At 35.2% G+C, this 25,095-nt stretch overlaps 3 protein-coding genes across 3 annotated transcripts; 1 reads left to right on the top strand and 2 right to left on the bottom strand.

The window, feature by feature from the left end:
* Positions 1–913: 913 nt before the first annotated feature.
* LOC110641262 (protein NETWORKED 2D) lies at positions 914–10,408 on the top strand. The gene is made up of 3 exons (XM_058150276.1): positions 914–2,525; positions 3,764–6,133; positions 6,914–10,408. Exons 2-3 carry the CDS (start codon positions 6,040–6,042, stop codon positions 10,222–10,224), a joined length of 3,405 nt encoding a protein of 1,134 aa, XP_058006259.1. The 5' UTR covers positions 914–2,525; positions 3,764–6,039; the 3' UTR covers positions 10,225–10,408.
* A 519-nt stretch (positions 10,409–10,927) lies between these two features.
* On the bottom strand, positions 10,928–13,338 carry LOC110664784 (nicotinamidase 1). The gene is made up of 5 exons (XM_021824640.2): positions 13,025–13,338; positions 12,760–12,943; positions 12,539–12,672; positions 12,249–12,434; positions 10,928–11,300 (listed from the first exon to the last, which is right to left on the bottom strand). Exons 1-5 carry the CDS (start codon positions 13,163–13,165, stop codon positions 11,214–11,216), a joined length of 732 nt encoding a protein of 243 aa, XP_021680332.2. The 5' UTR covers positions 13,166–13,338; the 3' UTR covers positions 10,928–11,213.
* A 1,268-nt stretch (positions 13,339–14,606) lies between these two features.
* On the bottom strand, positions 14,607–22,110 carry LOC110664785 (protein ecdysoneless homolog). The gene is made up of 5 exons (XM_058150275.1): positions 20,735–22,110; positions 19,942–20,280; positions 16,606–16,739; positions 15,409–15,572; positions 14,607–15,095 (listed from the first exon to the last, which is right to left on the bottom strand). Exons 1-5 carry the CDS (start codon positions 21,904–21,906, stop codon positions 14,925–14,927), a joined length of 1,980 nt encoding a protein of 659 aa, XP_058006258.1. The 5' UTR covers positions 21,907–22,110; the 3' UTR covers positions 14,607–14,924.
* Positions 22,111–25,095: the final 2,985 nt, after the last annotated feature.

Here is a 25,095-nt window from a genome sequence, read left to right as displayed (position 1 = left end):
TTCAAAAGTTAGGTAAAGCACATCCGTACTCCAACTAGAGAAATTAGAAGACACGTGTTAGAACAATAAAATGAAAGAAGAAGATCTCAGCACAAGCAAAAGAGAAATTATATATATATATTAAATTAAAAAAATAAAATTAGAAAACTAATGATAAATAAATATGAATAAAATGAATCTCAAAAATTTATAATATAAAATAATTATTTAAAAAAAAATTAATAATTATATTTATATATATGTGAATTTACGATTAATTCTTTTTGATAATTAATGATTAATTGCTAATTTCCTTTGCCCATTGAGTGTTTGAAGTTGAGATGCTTTGTACTTTCTGTTTAATTAATTCCTTAATTACCCACTTTATTTTTTATTCACCAAAGAAAATTCTTTCAAGTTGCGTATACATCTTCATTGTGACTTGAAGGATAGAGATAATTGATCTCAAGCATATTCTCAAAATCAATTTTAAATAATTGGTTAATGAGATTAACAATTAATAAGAAAATATTAAAAAGGATAATTGATAGAATTTAAATTTTAAATAAATATATATAATTAATTATATATTTTTAATAGATATATTATATTAAAAAAATCTCATTTATTAAAATTTGTTGAATTAATTTATAAAAAAATATTAAATTATAAATTTTGAATGATTAAAGACAAAATCTTTATCTAAATTATAATGGATTGTGTTTGATTGAAATTTAAATTAGAATTACCATTAAAATGGGGTTGATTGGTTTTTTTGGTTTTTTTCCTTAAGGACGACTTAGTGTACACGTGTCACAACAAGGGCCGCATGCGTACTCAATGATTGGATATATAGCTACCACGTCAGCTAATTTGGACGGTAACAACCCACTAGTCACCAGATCAAGGGTTGATTGTTATTATATTCCGCACCAAAAAAAAAACAATAATAATAATTAATAAACAATAGTTTAATGTGGGTGTTTATTTATTGTTAACTGATTGGATCGATATCATCAACCTTACCACACAATATCAGCCCCGTTGGATTTGCCTCGATGAGCTCAAATTGATGATATTAACAAAGAATGATTCCTATAAATTCAGAAGAAGACGGAGCTCTGTCAGTTTGTTTCAGAGTAGAGGGAGAAAGTGGAGGGGGAGAGAGAGAGAGAGAGAGAGAGAGAGAGAAGGGGTTAGGGGGATATGGTGACTCGAGAGGGATGGTTATGGCAGTGATTTTTTGAGACTATATATATGTAGATTTTTTAATTTTCTTGGCAAAAATCACCGCCAGTTTTTCTCGCTGGTGGGGAGAATTCAGAATTCCCTTCTGGTATGTGTTTTTAATCGGCGAAACGTTTCGTTATTTCTAGAGTCTTGATTCTCCGGCGAAACGTTTTGGGTTCGCTTTTTTTGTGGTCGGCGATGTGTGGGGGAAATATATATGACCGTTTGATCCTCAGAGATCACGGGAATTCCCCATTTTGTTCACAATGCAGCGGTTCATTTTAAAAATCATTTGATATTTTATTGAAGATTACTTTCAAAATTGGTGCTTTTCATATCGATTTGTGCGATTTCTGTAGTGGAGATTATAGAAAGGTTTTGGGCTTTTAACGGATATATATATTTTTTTTGCGAAACGATAAAAGCGGTTTTGGCTTCTGTGCTCATTCAAGTTTGTTTTCGACTGATTATTGGTGGTGGGTTCATTACACAATTTAAGTGTTGAAAGTTTTGCTTTTGAACTAGCTTTTCTATTTTTATGGGTTTCTAATTTTGGTGGAGAGTGGACTAAAATTTCTTTGTTCTTACATACTAATTGGGTAGTTTTGTAGGGAAAACCATTTTCTTGTTATCATTGATCGTGCTTTAGTTGTTTTTGGCGGAATTTGGCTTTTCTTAATTGTCATAATTTGAGAGAGATTAATGGGTTTAATGGGTTGAAATCTTAAATTCCTGATTTTTGATATCTGTTTTAGTTTCATTAAATGGAGTCGACCTCTTCTTAGTCCGGTGGTTGCTGCAAAAGACGGGAGCTACTTTGCAAAATCGATTTCGTTTTTGAGAAGTGGGGGCAAGAATGGCAGTTTCTTTTACTCGGTTTTCATGGTGGTTATGGAGTGGCAAGGGGAAAGAGCCTGTCTCAAATGGTTCCTCGTTGAATTCATCTACTGATTCGGGTTCTGGATTCAGAGAGCTTGATTCTGTTAAATTCCCTGCAAGGAATTTAGCCTCACCAAGAAAGGTTAAAAGGAAATGGCATAGTAGGGAAGATAGGAGACATGATAAGCAGTATGGTGATGCAGTTTTGGTGCCATCTGATGGCGGGGTTTGCTTGTCAGGGTCGGAATCCGATGGCCCAGATTGGTCAATCGGGTGGGTGGAGCCTCATGGACCTGATTTTAGAAGTGATGATGAGACTGATGATGGCTTTGCCGTGTTGGTTCCTTGTTACAGACCTGGTTGCAAGGAATTAGTGGAAAATTCAACTAACCAGCTTTTAAGTGCTATAAAGAATTTGCCAAATGAGTTCTCTTCTGGTAAAATATCTTCCTTTTTGCGTATTTTTTTCATCTTCTTGTTTGTTTCCGTATTTGTGACGGTTGAATTTATTTTTTAATTTTCATTATTATTTTTTTTGGTGCTTTGACTGTGTTTGAAGTTTAATATTAGTGTTGAGAATAGAGTGATTAAGTTGTGGATTTTGCCAAATCTAAGGATTAAGTTGTAATTTATCCCTGGAACTGTTTATTGATTTTGAGGAATTTTGGTTGGGTGGTTAATTGGTCTTGTTTCGAACAAATCATGTGGGCTGTTTTTGTTTGATTTGAAAATTTCCCGTAAAATATCTGCTATTGTCGTGATCTTTTGGTTTGCTAGTTGCATATTTGAATAAGCTACACTATAGTTAACATTAACACACTAATTGCATCAAATATGTTTTCTGAAAGGCTTCTTAGATCCTATTTACAAGGCTAAGTAAATGAAGAACATGTAAGGAAATTAGGTAAAGTCCATTTCATTCTATGCAGATTGAGAGATTAGATGCTAAGTTACAATTGGAAAATGATATGTAATGCTTAGAAGAAAGGATGTTGAATTCTATAAACAATGAAGCTTAAGTACGAGTACCCTTTTTGTGAATAATTGTATGCCACATGTTATAAATGGCTGTGTTTTCTGGAGTTTCAAGTGAGTTGATTATGACCATTTCATGAACAATCCTTGCAATCCATTCGCAAGATGTTCCAAGTCTGGCCTTCCCATTTTAAAACCATAGCCATGCCTGCCTTGAACTTTAGTTCTGGAATGGCTTAAAAGCCCATGAGTACTTCTTTGAGAAGAATATGGTCATTGTCCACAAACATGGCAATTATAGACAAAGAGACATGAAATATAGCAACCTAATGGATAACTCTCTGGAGACATGTGGTATCTGCCCTTCTGAACTTACAGGCAACTTTGTGATGACAGTGATATACTGGATGGATGGGTTGGCAGGAAGGAGATCTCACCAAGCCAACCGATTAACAATGTTATTGCAAAATTCCTATCTGCAAGTTGTGTTGTACATGAGTCTTTAATGATGCACTTGTTATGGTTCATAAATTGTCTGTACTTATATCGATTCAATGTGTATTTTCCCCCCCTTTTTTTTTGCCTGTAAAGTCACTTCTTCATTTTTGTGAATTCATTCCAGTGGATGCCTTATTCTACTACTTTATTTGGGCCTAAAATTTAAAATGCACGCTAAGTTCTTTTTTCATTGAATATGCAGAGGGAAAGAACTACATGGAATGGCTTTCTTCCTTCAGAATTTCTCAAGTCTAGAGTTGGCTGGCGATTGCTGGAACAGTCATTGCATGATACATTTCAATTAGCCAGCCTGTTATGAAATTTATTTCGTGAGTGATAGAAAAAATAGTCTAATCAGCAAAATTATCTACGCACTACCTTCACACATTGAAGTGCAAAGGATTATGTGCCAACTATATGCCGATGCAATCAAGCTGATGGTAATGTTGTCTAGTTTAGAGAAAATGTTAAACTTATTTAATTTAGAGTTGAGTTAGAAGAAAGATGTTTCTCAGCGCATATCATGGTATGCTAGTGATATTTCTATGAGTAGATGCTGATCAACTGGTTGACATGGAAATATGAGATGGGATGGGATTTCTTTTTGTAAATACTACTGCTGCTGTGAATATATATGCTTTTGAGCTTATTAGTACTCGTAAATAATTCTTATATTTCCTGTTAATCAGTGTTCAATATCATAATTTCATACTTTCTGATGTATGCAAAAGTTTATGTTCATCCCCATTTGTTTATTTGGTATAATTTCATAATCTCTTTTTATTTTCATGTCTTGGACCCAAAGCTCAAACACATTTTCGTAGCTTTCAGCTAAAACAAATTGACCACTGGCCCATCGATTTGGAGATTTTACCATTTGAATCTTTTTGAATAGCTTGCTCTTCAATAATGGTCTCTAAGTTAAAGCCTACATGTTTCATCTTTTCTCATAATGAAGAGTAGCTCTGCCTTTTTTTCTCAAAAACCTTTCTCATGAAATTTCTTTAGTCGGCCTATGATAATGACTAGATACATTTCCTTTTGATTTTATACCTAGCATATCATTGGCAAAATATATATTTATTTATTTGTTTATTCATCATCAGGAAATGCAAATATGAGAGAGAGAGAGAGAGAGAGAGAGAGAGAAGGATGTCTGATTTGGTTTATTTAACCAATCTCAATCAAATTATATAAAAAATGTTAACACCCCTTTTCAAGTTTAGCTTTTTTTAATGAGAGGGTGGCAATTTTCATCTGCTGTGGTGGGGAATCCCTGCCAGTCCCATTGCCGCTCCTATTAGGTCCCAAACTCCATGAGCATGCATAACAATGGGGACAATTTGAAGCTTTCCTAGAAATTTATTTCTCCTTCAAAAAGGCCTTACTTTGTCTTTTTGTTAAGAACAGGAACATTTTTGCGTTAATAGAAATTAGGGGAAATTATATCTAAGAAAATTAAAGGCTTTTTGGCATGAAACATAGCTGTTTGTAAAGAGAGAATTGAAGTCTATCCAGTCTTATAGCCTAACTATTGGATCATGGTAAAGAGGAAAGTAATCAAATAGAGAAAAAAAATTCCTACTTAGTTGCCTTGCCTATTTTACATTTTAATTTAAATATTAATATATCAAAAAATTTTAGATAAACAAGAGTGATCCTTTTGTTCTTAATGAGCCAATGGATGTGTTCAGTCCATCTTATGCACCTTTGATTTGGCTTACATTCTTCTTTGAGTTCATGAATTTTGATAATGATCAAAACACGTTTTCATATTATTTTATGAAATATGAATAATTAGATAAAAAAAATTGGGTACCATTCTGTAATAAAAGCTTTCTTGATAGACTGACAGGTTTCTTGATCAACTTTTATTCCTTTTAACAATACCGATGATGTTTGAATTTTCCAGATTAGAAAAGGCAAGCCTTTGAAGAAAGAAAAAAAAAGGAAAAAGGAAAAAGAAAAAGAAAAAGAAACAAGAGGAAAAGTAGATGCCCTACTGGCTAGTGGCTGCTGCCCTCTATCCCCTGGAAAAGCAAAACCATTCCAAGTGCAGTGCAGGTGCAGCAGCTAGACCAATTAGAATCAGCAGTGCTCTTTTTTTTTTTTTTAATTTAAAAAAATTTTAATTTAACTTTCTATTTTCGTAAGATATTAGAAAGTTTATAAAGGGCAGGTTGAACAGTAAATCCAGGCGAAAATTGCTCCTTTCCATGATCCCATAATTAGTTAATAACGTATACTAACACATACATTCACATTCCTTTTCCTTCTTGCACGTTTCTTGTCGAAGTCTCTGTGTTTCTTTCTATTTGAAAGACTTCTCTTTTATTTTATTTTTTAAATTTCTTCTATTTCTCTCTCTTGAAACAAAGGGTATTGGGTTCTATGTCTTGTATCCTTCTTGTTAAAGAGAGAGAAGAAATAGTGGGTTGTATGTATTCTGGTCTAGAGAGATAGATCAGAGAGCATAAGATGTTGCAAAGAGCTGCAAGCAATGCTTATTCATGGTGGTGGGCAAGCCACATTAGAACTAAGCAATCCAAATGGATGGAGCAAAACCTTCAAGGTAATTTTTCTTTCTTTCCCTGTGATTTCAAGAACTGGGTTTTGGAAACTTAGATCCCTAGATATTCCATGATTATTTGAAACCAATATTATTATGTAGCATTTGGATTGTTTTCTTCATGTTGCAAATGGATTTCAATGGCTATTGAGTTGTAGTTGAATTAATCAGGAATTCTTTGAGATATTAACATTATATGTGGGATGGAAGACAAGCTTGTTATATGATACGATTACCTAGTTTAAAGTTTAAGCAATGCAGTTGCAGAAAAAAGGAGGCTTATGATCATTTGATTTATTGAAGACATTTTTACTGTGGGAAACTTTATTCTGATGACATAAAAGCAATCTTCATTTTACAATAGAATTTACATTTAACAATTATTTTATTACATTTAAAAATTAAAATTATTCTGTTCAGACCTGTTAAAATCTGTCATTCACAAGGGTATCTGTTCAAATTATGTATGGAAAAAAAAATTATTTTATTACATTTAACACTTCACAAACCAAGTAGCAATACTGAGTTTTTTTTTTTTTGGAATATTGCGGGTAATTTGGAACAATTTTCAAAGATAGATCATAGTCAGTCTTCTTCTGCTGAATTACTTGCACTAGTGAAATTTGAAGTTTGTTTTCATTCCTGTAACAGAACAAAAAAGGTAAATAAATCTGTTAGTTGGATGAATATATTCATGCACCAATCAACTGGCCTCGACAGTCGTAAACTTAATATTCATCTTTGCATGCCTTAAATGCTAACAATACAGATGTGAATTCACAGATATGGAAGAGAAGGTCCAGATTGTACTTAAACTCATCGAAGAGGATGGAGACTCCTTTGCCAAGAGGGCAGAAATGTACTACAAAAAGAGGCCAGAGCTGATACATTTTGTGGAAGAATCTTACAGAGCATACCGAGCCTTGGCTGAACGGTATGATCACATATCAAAAGAGCTACAAAATGCCAACAACACCATTGCTTCTGTTTTCCCAGAACAGGTTCAGTTTGCAATGGAAGATGAGGAAGATAATGCCACACATAGATTCCCAAAGAAGCCTCCAGAAGTCTCAAAAGCAAAAATCCCTACGGTCCCAAAGATTCCCAAAGATATAAAGGGTATCTTCACCTCAGCTACGAAGCAATTACAATCAAAGAAGTCAATGAAAATAACAAAATCTGCTACAGTTGCAAAATCTGGTTTGAGCAAATCTAAAGGACTTCAGGAGATTGACAGGCTGCAGAAAGAAATTCTAGCTTTACAAACTGAAAAAGAGTTTGTGAAAAGCTCTTATGAGGGTGGGCTAGCAAAGTATTGGGAAATTGATCAAAAAATCAGGGAAACGCAGGATAAGGTTTGCAGTTTGCAAAATGAATTTGGTGCAGGCATAGTCATTGAAGATGATGATGCTCGGGAATTGATGGCTTCAGCGGCCTTGAAATCGTGCCAGGAGACATTGGCTCAGTTGGAGGAGAAACAAGAGAAATCTGTAGAAGAAGTAATAGTTGAGAGCAAACGGATTAGTGATGCCAGGGAGAAGTTGAAGTCTCTCAAAGATGAGTTTCTACAAGGTGAGATCAATCAGGAAATGCCAAAAGCCAAAGATAAGTTTTTGAAAGCCAAAGATAAGTTTTTGAAAGCAGTCAGAGAGTTGAAAAGCTTAGACCAAGAACCGAGCATTGTCACACAAGAGAGAAAGGATTTGGATTCGTTACGTGTAAAAATTAAGGAACACTTTGAGGTGGAATCTAATGCATCTCTGAGTGTGACAGAACTTGCAGAGAAGATTGATGAGCTTGTGAACAGTGTAATTAGCTTAGAAGCGGCAGTTTCATCACAGACAGCACTCATTCAGAGATTGAGAGCAGAGACAGATGAGCTTCAAGCACAGATTCGAATCTTGGAGGATGATAAGGCAACACTGATCAATGGGAAAAATGACCTGAGAGACAGGCTGACGGAATTGGAGGAAACATTGCTTGGACTTCAGGAATTAAACAGAAATGTTGAAGACAGGAATAATGGTCTTCAAACACATTTTACTGAAGCACATCATAATCTCGATCACATCACGGAGAAACTGCACGATGTGAAGCCAGATGAGGAGATCCAGGCCAGACCACAGACAAAGTGGAAATCTATAGTCGAAGTTGAATCACAACAAGAGGTCGAAGGGCAAAAGTGTGCACTGAATGCTAATGATGGCCTCCACGCACTGCAGAAAATAAACTCAGAAGAGGAGAGTGAGGTTTTAGGTAAACAACATGAAGATGTCAAAAGACAAGAAGGTGCACCGAATGCTAAAAATGACCTCCATGAACCACAGAAATTGAACTCAGAAGAGGGGCAGAAGGTTTCATGTAAACCACGTAAAGAACTCAGAAGACAACAAGTTGCACTGCATCTTGATGATGGTCCTAATGAATCACAGAATATGGAGCTACAAGACGAACTCAAGGTTCCAGACTCGTTGCAGAAAGAGAAGAAATTATCTGCTAAAGTGAATTCACAGGCAGAGTTGAAAGAGCCAGAAGAAAAACTAAATACAGAGGAGCTCAATGTGTCAGAATCTTCACAGAAAGAAAAGGAATTTTCTACTGATGTCAATTTGCAAGCTGAGTTAAAAGGACAAGGACAAGAAGAAAAACTTAATCCTGAAGATCTCAAGGTTTCAGGTAGAACACATGAAGAATCCAGAGGACAAGGAAGTGCATTGGGTCCTAATGGCATTCTCGATGAACCACAGAATGTGAAGCCAGATGGTAAGATCGAGGTTTCACTTTCTTCACAGAAAATAAAGGCTACAGAAGAGAAAAAGGAGGAAGAGACAAAAGAAGATGATCTCAGGAACTCTACCAGAAATCACAGAGAAGATGCAAGTCTGCCGCAGACAAGTGATGAACCTGATGATCCTAAGGAGAAATCTCATGACATGAACATGGAGGAAGATAAGCAAGATTCACCCAAGGCTTTGGGCAATCTCCTTCTTGTTGAAACACAGAAGGGAACAGAGCAAGATGATGAGCCAGACTGGAAGCATTTGTTCATGAATGGTATCGGAAATAGAGAAAAAACTCTGCTGAGTGAGTATACTGGAATTCTTCAAAACTACAAAGAAATCAAGAAGAGACTTGCCGAAACAGAAAACAAAAATGGAGATGGCCTCTATGAAACAATGGTGCGGTTAAAAGAACTGAGGAGTGCTAATGCAAAGAAGGATGAACAGATTAAAATCTTAAATCAGAAGCTGAGCCTTCTCCAAACAGGCTTGGGTGAAGATGATGTATCTGATAAATCAACCTCGACAGAATCCCAAAGATTAGAGAGACAAGAAGTATATGATGTCAAGGCGATCATGATGGACGAGCCAGAAATTTCACCAATTGAGAAAAAATTCCGGATGAGCATTGATGAACTGCTAGGGGAGAACTTAGATTTCTGGTTAAGATTCAGTTCTACATTGTACCAAATTCAGAAATTTGAAACTGAAATCAAAGATTTACAGTCTGAATTGTTGAAACTTGAGGAAAAAAAGAAGCAAGATGGTAACACAACTGCAAAGTATTCTCTGAAATCAGATGCAAAACCATTATACAAGCACCTACGAGAGATTCACATTGAATTAGCGGTCTGGTTGGAAAAAAGTGTGCTACTGAAAGATGACCTGAAGAGCAGATTCTCATCCTTGTGTGACATTCAAGAAGAAATATCTGCTGCTTTGAAGGAGAGCGCTGAAGATGATGACTTCAAGTTTACGAGCTACCAAGCTGCAAAGTTCCAAGGCGAGATTTTGAACATGAAACAAGAGAATAACAAGGTTGCAGATGAATTGCAGGCTGGCTTGGATCATGTTACTACACTCCAGTTAGAAGTTGAAAACACTCTGGCAAAGTTGAATGAGGAATTCAAACTTGCTGGATCAAAGAATCACCAAAATATCCAACTGGAACGCTCAGACAGCCGAAATCGAGTTCCTTTGAGGTCATTTATCTTTGGTGCAAAACCAAAAAAGCAAAAGCATTCAATCTTCTCTTGCGTCCACCCTGTACTGCAAAGGAAATACAATGGTTTCAAGGCAGGGATTAATGTTTGAATTGATTGCTTTAGATTTTTTTTTTTTTTTTATGAGTTCTTTCTCTTTTTTTCTTTTATATTTATTTTGAAGAAGCTGAAGCCTTCCCTTGACATTTTCGTTGTAATATAGATGTTTATAGTTAATAAAAACAGCAGGAATATTTCAGCATTTTCCAATGGAATTATTTGATTTTATTTATTCAGATACCTGTGGTGAAATATTTTATTTTGAGTTCTTGAAGCTAAATTCTGTATGACGTTATTACCTGGAGACATAGGAACTCATGCTAGACTTATAAAATAACTGTTACAGACTCGGGTAAGGGTGGTGCGACGATCCCAATTCAGTCTTTAGTTAAGTGTTTTTATATCATATTTGGAGGGTCATAACTAAGCTCCCGCACTTATTTCCTCTACCCTGAAGTAAGTACATCAGGCTTCGTACCAAAGGATGCTTATCACCTGTTTATTGGAGGATCATAGCTGCAAATAGTGCTTCTTCACGTGTTCTACAGACATTTCTAGAGGGAAATAAACTGTTATACTGGAAATAAGAGTAAACTTAATCGAAGAACCTACCATTTTTGTAAAGGGTTGTGAGGAAGGATCATATCCATAGTTTGATATTACAAAACATGCATTTCAAAATGAATTTGATGCTATATATTAGTAAAAAAATGTAAGAATTATTTGCAAATAAAGCATTTTTCACAACAATACTATTAAAATATATTTCAATAATATACTCATTATATTCCTTTTGATATACTTCTAAGATATAATTCAAGCAAGAAATTATACAGATTACACAATGTTTTCCCTTTCCTAATTAACTGAAACTGCACAGGATATGAATACACTTGGCAGTTTACAATACCTCATATCAGCAACCAAATTACTTGGAATACACTTGAATAAACCAACATTTAAAGAGAATCTATTTATGACATCATATCTTTCCACATATAAGAAAACCTCACTGCCAGCACTCATGGGCTAAGATCATGGTTACTGCAATGCACTAAAAAACACCTCTGAGACTACCTTAGCACCCCTTCCCTTGGCCATGTACAGGCCTATGTGATGCATCAGTTCCTGCCATTAAAAAAAAAGTTAGAAACAAATCTCTCTGGTGTCCCTTTCTGTGATTGTGTGTGTTTTGCAGCGGATGCTGGCCCTCAAACAAATCAGTTTACCAAGTGATGAAAGTTGATAGACTTGTACATATTGCTACTAAGAAAAAAAAACAAAATTTTTTTTTTAAAAAAAAACCTACAATAAAAGAGGACTAAAATAGCAAACAATTATGAAGTCCCTCTTGTTCAAACATTGATTACAAGCCCTCTTAAAACAGTTCACCAATCTTTCATCCCACTTGAGGTTCTATAGGTATTGCCCAGTTTACATTGATGAGAAATCCAAGACCATCAATTTACACAACTCCACATATACTAGGTGTCTTCAGTTCCATTCTTTAAAAAAAGATCAATGAAGGCATGACTCATGAGACCCCTAGGTATTGGAAATTTGTCTGTTTTCCTTGATGCTTTACCTGATGAAAGCAACAGACTTGATGCCTGTAGCTTCACATTGGATGTTTTGTTTACATTAATGCTTTCTTCCATCTAAAGAAAGAGCTCTTTTGGCATTGACCTCCTACACAGCTTCACAAAATAGAAGGCATAATTCTAAAACATTATACTGTTCTCTATGTTTTGCTCTCTCACATGAGCTTGTTGTTGTTAAAGAAGCCAAAATAGAACGCATCAAGCAATTTCCGTCCAAAATGCTATCTCATCTGTCCTATATGTTCCGCGTCCATAAAATATCATGCCCATAATAAGGAAGGTTAAGTCATTTTGTGAAACCTATAGCTATTGGAAATTCGTTTCTTTCTTTTTCCGAGATTTTGTTCCAAGTTATTGCTCCATAACACATAATCTAAGATGTATTATTGCTTTTGTTCCTTTGCACGAAACTCTGTCTAAATAGCGAACACAACAGTAAGCACAGGCAAACGTATGATTAAAAGGTTCACAATACCTGTGGATGTGCTATAGCATCTTTGACAGCTCTAGCAACATGAAGTGAAATGTCAAAGGTCGCACAAGCTCGAGAGAACACAATCAAATCCTCTAGAGGAGCAAGAAAACCACGATTTCTGGCAGATAGTGCTGAACATACAAAATCTAGCACGCATATATCCGTGCATATTCCTACCACCAGTATCTTCAATAACAGATAATGTAATACATATTAGACAGGAAAAAGTAAATTTATTTAACATTTCTTTATTAATTGCAGTCTCTTGACATCTAATAGAAAATACTTACAACTTTGATCTGATTATTTTTTATCCAATCTACAAACACATTGGAGCCATCTTTCTCCATGCAACCCAGAAACCCATCGATGCAATCCTTGCATTTGAGCGTAACGTTAGCTTCATTCTCCAACCACTGCAATTCTGCAGATTGCAAAAACGAAAACAAAGCAAATATAAGAGAGGAAAACCCACAGACCATTCAAGTCAATACAGAAGCGAAGCATTTACCTGGAACGAGTCTTGCCTCATCAGTTCCAGCAATACAGTGAGGAGGGTAAGGGTGCTCCGGAATATCAGGATGATGAGAATCAAGAAAAGCGAAAACAGGCCATTTCTTGTCACAGAAAGCTCTAGCAAGCCTCACCGACTCCTCAACCATCGTAGAAATTTGCTTATCAGGCTGTTTAGGGGCCTGTAGAATCCAACAAACAACCAAGATTAAGATCTCTGCACCAAACATTATACGTAAAATTTTTTTTTAAAAAAAGAATACCAAATTGCCAGCGCCGACGGTACAGAAACCATTAACGATATCAACAAGAACAAGTCCGGTCTTAACATCGCCATTGAGAAGCAAAGAATCTTGTTCGACGGGAAGTTCCTGCTTCAACAAATCAATCGTGTTGGATGCCATCTTCTTCTTCTTCTTTTTCTTCTTCTCGGCTAAAATTCAGAAAGATTATTGATTTAAGGGTGTCGTGCAGTTAAGTCTTTTGTTTTTCTTTAGTTTGTAGAGAGAAGACTCTAGTATGATGAGTATATTGATCAAAGAGGAGAGCTCCTATTGACTCTGTCTTTCACAAGCTCTGTTTGTTTTTCTGTTGAGAGGACTAACGCAAGTCAAATCAAAGGAAAAACTATTATTTAATTTTTATATTAAATTTATTAACTAGAATATAATTTTTTTATGTCATTTCATTAATGGAAAAAATTATTTTTAAACATTAAATGATTTATAAAAAAAATAAAAAAATTAAATAATATATTTTTTAAAAATAAAAAATAATTAATTTTATTAAAATATAAAAATTAAGTAATAATTTTTCTTTGAAATAATATAAACCGTTGGATTTTTTGATAGAAAACAGATTAGGGAGAGATAAAAACAATTTTCTTTTTTTTTTAACTTTCTGACTTTTTTTTAAAATATATATATATATATATATATAATCGTTGTTTTTCCATGGCCAAGGCCTCAAGGTTCCATTTCCATTGGCTTTTTACGAGTAGGCACTTCGTGCTTGGTCTCTGATCCCTGCATCGGTTATAAGGGTCCCACTCCTCCCCACCGTATGGAGTATTCAACCATTCTTAACGAAAGAATCTCCAGTGTTTTTTTCTTGTCAATTTTTTTATAATAAAGTTAAATCAACTCCAAAATTATTGCAATTGCACCTTAAACATTATCATTTTTATCATTATTATTATTATTATTATTATTGTATATCACAAGTGCAAGCTTCCACCTTGTTCCCAATACTTTTTTTTTTTATCCAGAACCCATAATTTATTGGGCAAATTACTATCAGATTTTTATATTTTATTAACATTAATTATTTAATTTATTTTTTAAAATTTAATTAAAATATCTTTATATTTTACAAAATTCTATTAAATTTAAATTAAATAAAATATTAGAATATAATCACACTAACGCAATTTTTTTTTCTTTTTAGAGCCTATTTTATATTGCTATTGAAATTACTGTTGAGAAAATTACTTTTTTAAATTTACTAGTTAGAGTGTATTAAAAGATAATTAAAAATTAAATTTAATCAATTTTAATTATAAAATCATTAAAATAATAAAATAATTTTTTTTAAATTATTTTTTTCAACAGCATCTAAAATGATATTTTTATTCAGAAAAACAATTTCAGACTATGAAACTCAAATGCCAAACAAGACTTTAGTAATTTGAATACTCACAATTTTGAAGGCACTTAGTACCACCATAACTCAGCTTTGTTCTTATATGTTCATTTGTTTTCAAAGTCTACTCATTAAGATTAGAATATAAGGAAAACAAGGTCTGAATAAGACCAGGTAAGAGTCGTCTCTCATCTATGGCCAAAATTTGAAAAGAGACTGCTCAATTAAGTTTTGAAATTAAGGAGAGAAAGAAGAAGTCTCCTCTTTGATCTGTAGCCATATCAGTCCACTCTAGAATTGATCGCAAAAGCACAATCAATATTTATGAATCCAAATCATAATTAGAACTATATTGGAATACCCAATAGATGTAGCCGCCATTTACGTACTCGTGAACAAACAAAAGTATACCCGAGAGATCCAGTTGATTCAGAAGTTAATGCAAGCGGGTGATCTAACAATGTCAATATCATGAACCTTCCCCCAATTGCACCAGAAAAACGAAGTCTAAATGTGATGGTTTCATTTGCCTTTGTTGCCATCCAGTGGGAGCTGCAGACCCATGAGCCCAAGCAGATTGGACGCAGGACCAGCTTGTCCTTGTTGGGAAGAAAAGGAATCAAGAAGACTCTTCACCAGGTTAACATCAACATCCACTGGAGTGAATTCTTCTTCCATGTCTCTCGATGTCCCCTGCATTGGCATAAATCCATGCATCACAAAATTTGATAAAATTATAATAGGACAAGGAATGCCAGTTAACATAAATGCATACATATTGCTCCCACCAATAACCATGCAAGCTTAATGCCAACAGTTGCATGGCCCTACATAAAGAATGATATTAGCAAAACTAAAATTTTTCATAGAACTTCAACAGACTAAAACATTGCAATTTTTTCAGAAGCTGGATGACCTCCTAGAAGACGAAGCATCTCTGATAACAAGGCATGGTATGGAATAGGAATAGCAAAATACTTCTACATGCAAAAGAGAAGAAAATTACCTCATTTTTGTTGGAGTGATCATTTGCACGGACAAAGCTCTTTTCAAGGGTGGTGTTCTTCAATTCCTCATTCAGAGCATCAGAATAGCTACACATGAAAGTGTCCTCTCCATCCTCATTATCCGCAGAGGGTTCCATAATATCACTCCCATCTTCAGATTCATCTGCAGATATTGATAGTGTAAGTACAAGAACAAAAATAGAAAATGAGGAAACATCCATGCACTTCTTATGTGTATAGTATGTGTTTGATAAGATGAACAAATGTGAAAGTAAGATGGCAATGTGCAAGATACGTAGGTAATTGACAATCTCAAAACCACAAATCATATATTTTTACCTCAACCAATTGTTATATGACCCTAACCTAATTAACCTCCCATGCACAACCATCTTCTTCAACAAAACGATAAATTAGAACACCAAGAAAGAGAGAGAAAGAACTACTAACATGTCAACCATTTTCTATGGAGTGTATGGAGGTCAAAAACGAGGGAGAGTCTTGGCACAATGGTAAGTTAAGCTTGAGGCTAAAGCAGGAAGTTTTTGCAATATAGAGGGTGCTCATCTTATCTCCCCCATATATATATATATATATATATATATATATATATATATATATATATAATAAAAACAAAAACCCCTTCCATTGAAGAAGCCTCTTGAAAAGAATTCAACTTCCAGCAGAAAAGGGGAAATTTTATAATCCTAACAGGGAGTGCAAATTGACCATCATCTCATGCTCTTATGTGTCCAGTTTTAGCTATTGCTTCATTGAAAATTGTTATATAAGCTTTAGAAACACATCAGTTTTTCCATCTAAACATCCTACTACCAACTGCTCTTACAGAATTTGAATTACAGAATTTTGAGGGGAAAAAAAAAAGCGTTCGCAAAAGTTTGCATTTTTGTGCAAGCGAGAGAAATAGAACAAGTGAGAAAATCCATTAATATATAAGGAATATTTTACTTATATTGCAACATCTACATAGGAATTGAAGAATAGATGCCCATGAACAAAATAATGCCAACACAGAAAAGCTCACTAAATCTGTTAAAATTTGTAAAAAGACCATAGTTAAATCTTCAGTTGCAATGGAAAATTAAGCAGCCAATGTAAATGAGAACTAAATGATTCTCAAGTTTTTAGTGATCCTGCATTTAATAAACTAAAGACAGGAAATAATAATGACTTACCAAAATCCATGTCAGATGAGGATGCTTCTTCAGTTTCAACATCACTAGCATTATCCTGACGGCCATGACGATTCATCACTGATTCCATGTCTTTAAAGAATCGATCCGCATCAAGGTCCACTTCTTTCAGATTCCTTTAAAAGGTAACAAAGTAGACAAAGATAAGTGGCTTGTCACACTGATATCTCACTGATATCTATAAAGAAAAGGAAAAACAAATATTTTGCCTGATAAAGAAGGAAGCTGATGTCTCCTTCTTCTCAGAATAACTTAACCAAGACTACCAAACAAAGAAGGATATTAACTCAGAACAGTTTACTAATAGATGACCACCATGGCTATAGAAGAATTGCCATAGCTCCAATCAGTGATCATGAATGAAATGAGCCAATCAGCAACTAAAGAGATCAGACCTTTGGTGACTAACCAGAGCTATGCAATGGTCATTTCAGTTTCGAGCCAAACCAAGCCACAATAACCGAAAAAGGATAATTTTGTGAACCGAACCAATCTATACAGTAAAACTGAATCAAACCGAATCAAAAAAATTCAGTTTGATTCTGTTCGGTTGAACATTTCTATACGCCATCCGTGTCCCCACAATTACGGAAGCAAAATTTCTCCATATACTCAATTGCCAAAGTACAATCTCAAGAAATCAAATATAATTCATCATCAACACAAGTCACCAAAAATAGAATCAAAAGAGATTAAAAGAAGAGAACAATTAACTCAAATTACAATTCCATCTAAACAACTCTCCAGATTCTTCTACAAATTCACAAATTTGATACACAATTACACAAAATAACAGAAATTTCATTTAAAATCCACAATCGCATTTCACTAAATCATTACACAATCACATAAATCCAGGCATAGCTCACTTCATAAACCCTACATATGGATATATCTATGGAGAGAGAGAGAGAGAACTGTCTTCGTTAGGGACTTGGACATGCAGGAGCTACGAAGAGCAAGGGAGGCTGATGCCTTGAACCAGAAAACTTGAGGAGTGAGGAAAAGGTTTAGATTCAGAAGCAGGAGAATGAGTCTAGGAGGCAAGCAATTGTGAGAAACAGGGGGAGAGGAGAACGAGGACAAAGAGGGGGTCGTAAACTAGAAGGGAACAAGCAACTACAACTCTGCAAGAGGGAAATAAAAGAGAATGAGAGGACAAAGAGGTGTGAAATAGAACTAAGATCCGGAGGTGTGAAACAAAATTGAGGTCTGAGGGAGGCGTGAAAATTTGTAACTGCAAAGGAAGGGGAGCGAATCGTGAAAATAAATTTGGGGTCTGAGGGAGGGAGTGAAAAAATCAGGGATTCTAATATATAGGCAGCCAAAAACGACACAGCATAAGACATGGTTCGGTTAGTTCGGTTTTTCTAATGAACTAACCGAACCCACTGAATATTTTTTCAATGATAACCAAAATTGAACCAATTTACCAAAAAACCGAATTAAATCACTTCGGTTTATTTTTTAGCTAAAACCAATTTCTGCTCAACCCTATGACTACCTAATGTAATGCCACTTTTATCTAGTCACATGCACTCATAAAACATTACACTTTATTTTCATTGCGTAAGATAAATTTTACATATGGCTGTGAATACCAACGAAGCATGGAAACAGCATTGTCTAATGTTTCCCCATTCCGGAAAAGTTTCCAACATGGAAACAACAGGGCATGGCAAAGAAACGTGTAGCAGCCGTGTCCAGAAATTGCAAAAGGTGGACACGCATTTCCTAAGAGGAAACACATCTCTTTAGGAGAAGGAGAAGAAAAAGAAGCAAGCTTATTACCTCTGCCATCACGTATGATGCAGATGCGCACAATTGAACCATAGATCTCGAACCTCGACTTCAGGTCAAGAACCGAAGAATTCAGTAGCACACCCATAACCACCACAGCAGGCAGCAGAGGTGGCTTCACGACTGGCTTGTCGTCACTCTCTTCGGTGGGCTGTGTTGGCGGCAGAGGGCGATGCCGTTTTGGGTAGGGAGCACAGTCGTGGCAAGAGAAGTAGGGTTTATCCCTCTTGCGACTCATTGTAGGCAAAGGGTAAATCAAATTGAGGAAGTAATTGGAGTTTAACTTTGTGGATGCAGAGAATGAGCTACGAGGTGACGTTAGATGGGTAAGTGGAAGGAAATGAGGTTAAGGTTGACCACATGTGGCTTCATCGTTACATGTGGTCAAGGCAGAAGATCTCTTCTTGTACTGTTAATACCACCAGCTGCTGCCGTTTTGGTAATCACCAATCGTAAGTAAAAGTTGACAATTTATTGAGCTGAATATATATATATATATATATATATATATATATATATATATATATATATTTGAAATGCAGTTCCCATGGCCGTTTCCACATTTCTGCATATCCACATTTCCATTTCCGTACTACAAAGGTGAATACTTTATAATCAAAACATTCTAGGCTATACAATCAGCTAGTTGACTTGGTAATAATTCTAATTTTCAAAATGAAAACGTTTATTCCAAATAAGCAGAATTTATAACTATTCAATTCAAACAACAGAAAAAAAAAACTGATTCAAATTAGAAGAAAAAAATTAGAGCTATTAAATTCAAACAGCAGCACAAGAAAGAATGCCGCCTGATCCTATCATCTAATTTTCAACGTACCGGCAGGAGAACGGCTTCGTAGAAGAAAACACAACCATAAAAAGTCCCTCAAACGTGCTACCTTTGAACCAAATTACAGAGGATAGACTATAATAAAATTACAGAAGTCCAGAATTTGAATCCTAGCCTCCCTACTTCTACCTTGTGCTGAATTTTTATTAATAACATCAGCGACCCAAGGATTTAAATTCTGGACTTTTTGGTCAAAAAATCTCTAATACCACTCAATCTAAATGAGTAAGCTTATGGATGAATACTTAAGAATAGGGTTAATACCACTCAATCTAAAAGAGTAAGCTTATGGATGAATACTTAAGAATAGGGTTTTCTATCATTAATCAACACTTCTGCATGATCAATAACCCTATTTGGACACCCAAAATAAGGAAGAGAGTAAGAAAAGAAAGTTCAGGCTTGGCAAAGTCTAAATCTACACAGTGCAGTGAGATCAGAATCATGTCTCTAGAGTCACCAAATTAGGTCCAAATCAAGCTTGGGCAGGTTGGAGTTCAAGCTAAAATAACAATGAACTCATATTGGTCCAGCCAGGCCCAAACAAACTTGCAAGTGGGACGTTTTGCAAGTTCTCGTTAAAGAGATATATTATCAAGATTTACAACCAAAATAGAATTTAAGAGTAAATTTGTACCAATCTTGGCCTGGACTGATAAAGCACAAACCTGTTTTCAGGAACCTCTGCTCCCTTGTAGCTTGACATCTTGTCCACAAATGCTTGCATGGTTTTTGCAATATCACCAAGATCAAAATCACCAAAGTCTGCATCAGATGAAGGACCAGCATCCTGTGGCTCTTTCAACTTCTGTTTCTTTTTATGTTTAGCATTATAGAGATCCATCTCTTTTTGCCTCTCTTGAAGGGCAGCATTCAGATCGTTCTCTCCATCATAAAGCCAAGAATCATCATCAGAAGGAGGAACCTCTTGACTCTGGAAATCATCAGCTGAATGTGGCATAGCAAGAATTTCATCAATTCGTCTCACTGGAGCACTCATCAATTCACTGCGATAACAGCATGGTCACTACAATTACCTAACAAGGAAAATCAAGGAAACAAGCCTATGTTCTAAAATACCCAAACAAGATCACCAAATATATTCAATGTATGTTAAATATACTCGACAAAATGGTTTACTGATAGCCATTAAATAGTGATGCAAATTCCGAAAGCAAGTATATGTAATGTGAGTTTGAAAGCATGGCATTTCTTCCAACTCCAATAAATTCTCACTTCGCATTTACCTCCACAAATGAAGCATATACAGCTCCACAATAGAATTTACTTGTAATGTGTAGCAAGAAATGATACTCGATGACCCTAGCACCCCGGCCAGGTTTTCTAAGTCGACGTTCCATTAGACTAACTAAAGCATGTCATTCAGACAACTTTCACAGAAAGGGTAGGGCGGCAGGGAAGAGCACAAACAAAATTCATATAAACTTTCAAAAAAAATACCTGGTCCTCGTAAATAAAGTACTGTTCCGGTAATACTCCTCAGCCTTCTCCATCAACCTCTTGTACTCCTTTGAGCCCGGCAACAACCCTTCAAAGTACCCACTTCTCTCCAAACTCTCCTTGTACTTGTTCCACGTACTCCCTTTTCCTTCCTCTCCTTCCCTCCTCCTCAGTTGATACATCATCTCGAATCCACAGACAATCTTCATCCCCAACTCTGCCTCCAAATATGCGCCGGCATCATCTCCTCTAACCGGCATTGGATAGCACTTGGGCGCCTGAAATTTCTGCTGCATTAACTGCGCATACATAGCCCTAGACATCTTAACCACCATGCGAACCAGTTCTTCCTCCCTCCCTCTGCTCAGAAACTTCTCCATTTTCGCTGCGTACTTCATTGTATCAATATCTCTGTCGTAAAATCCCTCCACTGCTAAAGAGATCAAACAAGGCTCGTGCTTGAGAACCTGTGCCACTGATGTTGGAACCCTAACCCGAACCTGATGGATATTTCGTCTCGCTCTTTCCGGATAATCCGAAATTCGGCTCTTCACCGCTTTTTGAATAGAGTCCGCCGCTCGCGATTCGCTTTCATAGTAAGTCAAAAATTTCAACGAATCGATTAAGTTCGGATTAGACAACCGGCTTTTGGGAACAATATGGAGCTCGCCACCGCGAATAAAAACGCGGTTTCCACTGTTCTCGGGATTAATCCATCGAGGGAGGTGAAAAGCAGCTTCAATAAGGAGGAATTCGCCGTCGTTGTCCCATACGCGTATGGAAAGGGAAGGGAATTGGCGGGAAATAAGGAAGAGCAGGAAGACGGTGAACCATTCGTCCTCGATGTTATCGCCAAAGCGAAGCTTGCCATGGAGGTGGGGGAGAGGAGACTTGGAGGAGCAGAGGCAAGAAGGAGATAAGAAAGAGGAGATGGAGAGAGAGAAGGGTTCGTGTTGCCAGATATAAAAGGACGGCGAGAGGAAGTGAAGGATTTCGAGATGAAGGGATTGGAGAGCAAGGGAAGGAGAAGAAGAAGAATAGAAGGAATTGGAGAGAGAGGAGTCTGGAAAGATTGCGAAAAAAACGGTGTCATCTGGGATACGGGAGTGAGTTTGAGAGAAGATGGAGGTGAAAGGGTCGGCGTTGGGATCTGAGGGTGGTTGCGTCGCCATGGTTCTGTTTACTTCGCTACACGCTAGGTGCTGCTAGCCGCTGACGATGGTATAGTATTTGGTCTCTGCTTCTGACGGCGTCTCGTGAATGTTCCGGAGGTCTTCAGCGAGTTTGTGTGCACTGGTCAAACGTCTTGTCGTTTCTTTGGATAAATTGTTCATCGACAAGCGTTAAGCACTGCTAGACGACTTCAAGTAACGTGAAAAGAGACCGTTTCGTTCTATTGGTATATTAGAATTTAAAATGTATAATTTATTTTTAAATTTTTATATTTAATATGTTAAAATTTAAAATATATATTTAAATTAAATTCTATACAATAATGTTTGAAATAAATGTAAAATTGAAAATTTATTTACATTTATTTTTTAAAATATTATTAATGTACTTCTATAACATAAATAATAAATTTATAATTGTATTTACGTTATTTAACATAATAATCTTATTTCGAAGATTCATTTACATTTAAAAAAGAAAGTTATCAAAAATTAAAAGAGAAAAATAGAATATAAATTTATATTTAATAAAATTTATTGATACAACATTTAATATATCACAAAAATAATATAATTTCTTATTCTCATAACTTGCATGAACACTAGTCAAAGTAGAATAGCTTAATCTTGCATAATTTTTGAACTTGTGTAACTGTCCCTATAGTAGAGGGAATAATTAGTTATGATTAACTATTTTAATAACCTTTAAATAAGTTGATCGGCCAATAAAAATAAATTAAAAATTTTGTAATTTATGGGCACTGTAACACTTCTTACTTGATTTACAGTGTAGTCGAGTAAGTTGTGCTGTCGGAGCACTCTATCCTGTCCTGTCGTATATAATATTAATTTTAATGTCTCTTTTATTTATAATATTCCATGTATAACTTTTTTTTTTATCTCATTTCATTTTTATGGAGATCCAAACAGAGTCCCCTCTGTTTTATTAGTGCATGGTAGGTTTCATGTTATCTGTTAAAATAATTTATATCATTTACATCTATTCATTCATCATATTATTCCTCATGCTCATATCAATTTTTCAAGAAAATAGAATAACTCATTTCTTCATATAGAGTCAAGTACAATATCTACAATTTATATACAATCTAAAATTATTTACATCATTTAATTACATACAATACCAAAATGCAAAATATAATATGTACATGAGCCCTACCAAAACAACTGATGAGGTGACAACCCACACTTTAGCAAATCTGGTCCAAATCCGGTCTTAGCACTACTACTACTGCTGCTCTCCAGTACCTACTCGTGGTAAGAACCAACGCGCTACGCATAATGCTTAGTGGTGCATAAATAAGGAAAAATAACTAAACAATTTAAAATAATTATTTCACGTATAACCTTATAAATAAATATCAATTTTTATGTATTTAAAATCTTTTACATGTTTTCTTGAACTTTGGAAGTAAATAAGCTAATAGGGATCTTTTTTGTACATATACCTTACATTCAGTCTTATAAAATTTATATTTATGATTTTCTCATGTACTTATTTATATTTAGGGCTTAGTCTTTTATCTGTATCCAAGTAACCTATGACAAACTATAAAGACTAGATACAAGGAAGTATATTAGTTAGACATCCGTATGTCTACCCAGTATACAACAGTCATGTCAGGCACTAGGCTAGCGGGCAAGCATAAGCCAATAATAATAATAATATGCACTATGGTCATCGAGAAGGCATAAAGCCAGTAGAACAATCATGTTAGACATATGTTGTCTGTCAATTATCATTCATGTGGGCAGCACTGCAATCTGTAGTCCCTAATTGGTATACCAATCGATCCATGCTATATAAATGAGTTTAGGCATACTTTGGGCAGAATAGTATTATTAAGTATTTATAATTTCATTAATTCATATTATTTTTATGCTTAATAATTTATTCTAATTCATTTCATCTCAAATGCCTAGTTATTTTATGGACCTTTCTTTAGGTCCAGATTTGATGCATTGTTTTTATATGGCAAATTAATCAGGATGTGGCCACTGTTTGGCCACACTCCCTTTATAGAATTTGTTCCTCTATGTCTTGTATTTGTTTTTCTTTTTGAATCATATTAATTGGAGTTTTAGAACTCAAGTTATGGTTAAATAACTATAACTGGCTCACTGTCTCTTTCTGGGTCCAGAATTAGGCAAATTTTGGAGTCTGTCTTTGTCTAATTAATTAGATATGTTACAATCATTTTTAGGCCTAATATTCTTCATAAAAGTTATTACCCTACGTCTTATGGTCCCTCAAAAATTTTAATTACAATTTTTAAAATTTTGTGGAATTAGTTATGGCCAAATCATTGGCCTGGACTCAGGTACCCTATGTCCTCAGAGTCCAGTTCAGGTCAGTAACTTTGACTTTTATTTTAGGGTTCTTATGTTCATAGTTTGAAGACCATGTATAAAACAAAGTTGGATTCTTGTTTCTTAGGGTTCCAGATCAGTATGACTCATCCTAATTGGAGTTTCTAAGTGGAAGATATACTATAAACACTATTCTGAGGTCAAGCATAATTTGGTCAAACTCTAGATTTTGATGTCTTAACTTCTTCTAACCATTTGACCTAGTTCCTTTGGGTTTTAGGTTTTGGTCAAAAGACCAATATTGTAAACCTATGTCTTATAAAAATTTTCCATTGGTTTCATTACATTTGGATTTTTATAGACCAAGTTATGGCCAGTTTGTCAAAACTGGTCGGGTGGTCTATGTCCAGGAAATTCTGGGCAGAATTGATTCTGGTCAGTTTGGTGACCTAACTTTGGTCGGTAATTTCATTTGGTTAGAGGCATTTATGGGCTTGGTGTTCTCAATCAAAGTGTAGTCCTATGTCTAATCTTTCCAATGGTATAAAATTCAGGTCATTTGGATCTGTCTAGAGGGAGTTATGGCCAAATGAACACTTACTGTTTATTTGGTCATTTCTTTGGATTCAATGTTTGGATATCCAGATTGGGACAGTATATTGACTAAGATTTTGACAGAATTTGGGCAGCATTTTTTCATAAAAAATGGGGTATTTTGAGTCTAGTTTTACCTCCAAGTAGTCTCACACCAATTGGAGTCATACAACTTCAGTTATAACTCAAATAATACACTGGATTCATAGGTCCGAATTCCTGCATAAGAGAAGCACTCCCAATATTCATTCCTCCTTACTCCCA

This window comes from Hevea brasiliensis, chromosome 7 (assembly GCF_030052815.1).
Source record: "Hevea brasiliensis isolate MT/VB/25A 57/8 chromosome 7, ASM3005281v1, whole genome shotgun sequence".
NCBI classification, from domain to species: domain Eukaryota; kingdom Viridiplantae; phylum Streptophyta; class Magnoliopsida; order Malpighiales; family Euphorbiaceae; genus Hevea; species Hevea brasiliensis.
Note: the sequence above shows the minus strand (reverse complement) of the source record. Positions and strands in the feature narration are given on the sequence as shown.

Coding starts and splice junctions, on each gene's coding strand:
- LOC110641262 (XM_058150276.1), top strand. CDS start 6,040: ATGTTGCAAAGAGCTGCAAGCAATGCTTATTCATGGTGGTGGGCAAGC. Junction 6,134..6,913: donor GATGGAGCAAAACCTTCAAG/GTAATTTTTCTT, acceptor GTGAATTCACAG/ATATGGAAGAGAAGGTCCAG.
- LOC110664784 (XM_021824640.2), bottom strand. CDS start 13,165: ATGGCATCCAACACGATTGATTTGTTGAAGCAGGAACTTCCCGTCGAA. Junction 12,435..12,538: donor AAAATAATCAGATCAAAGTT/GTAAGTATTTTC, acceptor CTGTTATTGAAG/ATACTGGTGGTAGGAATATG. Junction 11,301..12,248: donor ATGCTATAGCACATCCACAG/GTATTGTGAACC, acceptor TTTTAATGGCAG/GAACTGATGCATCACATAGG.
- LOC110664785 (XM_058150275.1), bottom strand. CDS start 21,906: ATGGCGACGCAACCACCCTCAGATCCCAACGCCGACCCTTTCACCTCC. Junction 20,281..20,734: donor ACTTTATTTACGAGGACCAG/GTATTTTTTTTG, acceptor CTGTTATCGCAG/TGAATTGATGAGTGCTCCAG. Junction 15,096..15,408: donor ATCACTCCAACAAAAATGAG/GTAATTTTCTTC, acceptor ATGCCAATGCAG/GGGACATCGAGAGACATGGA.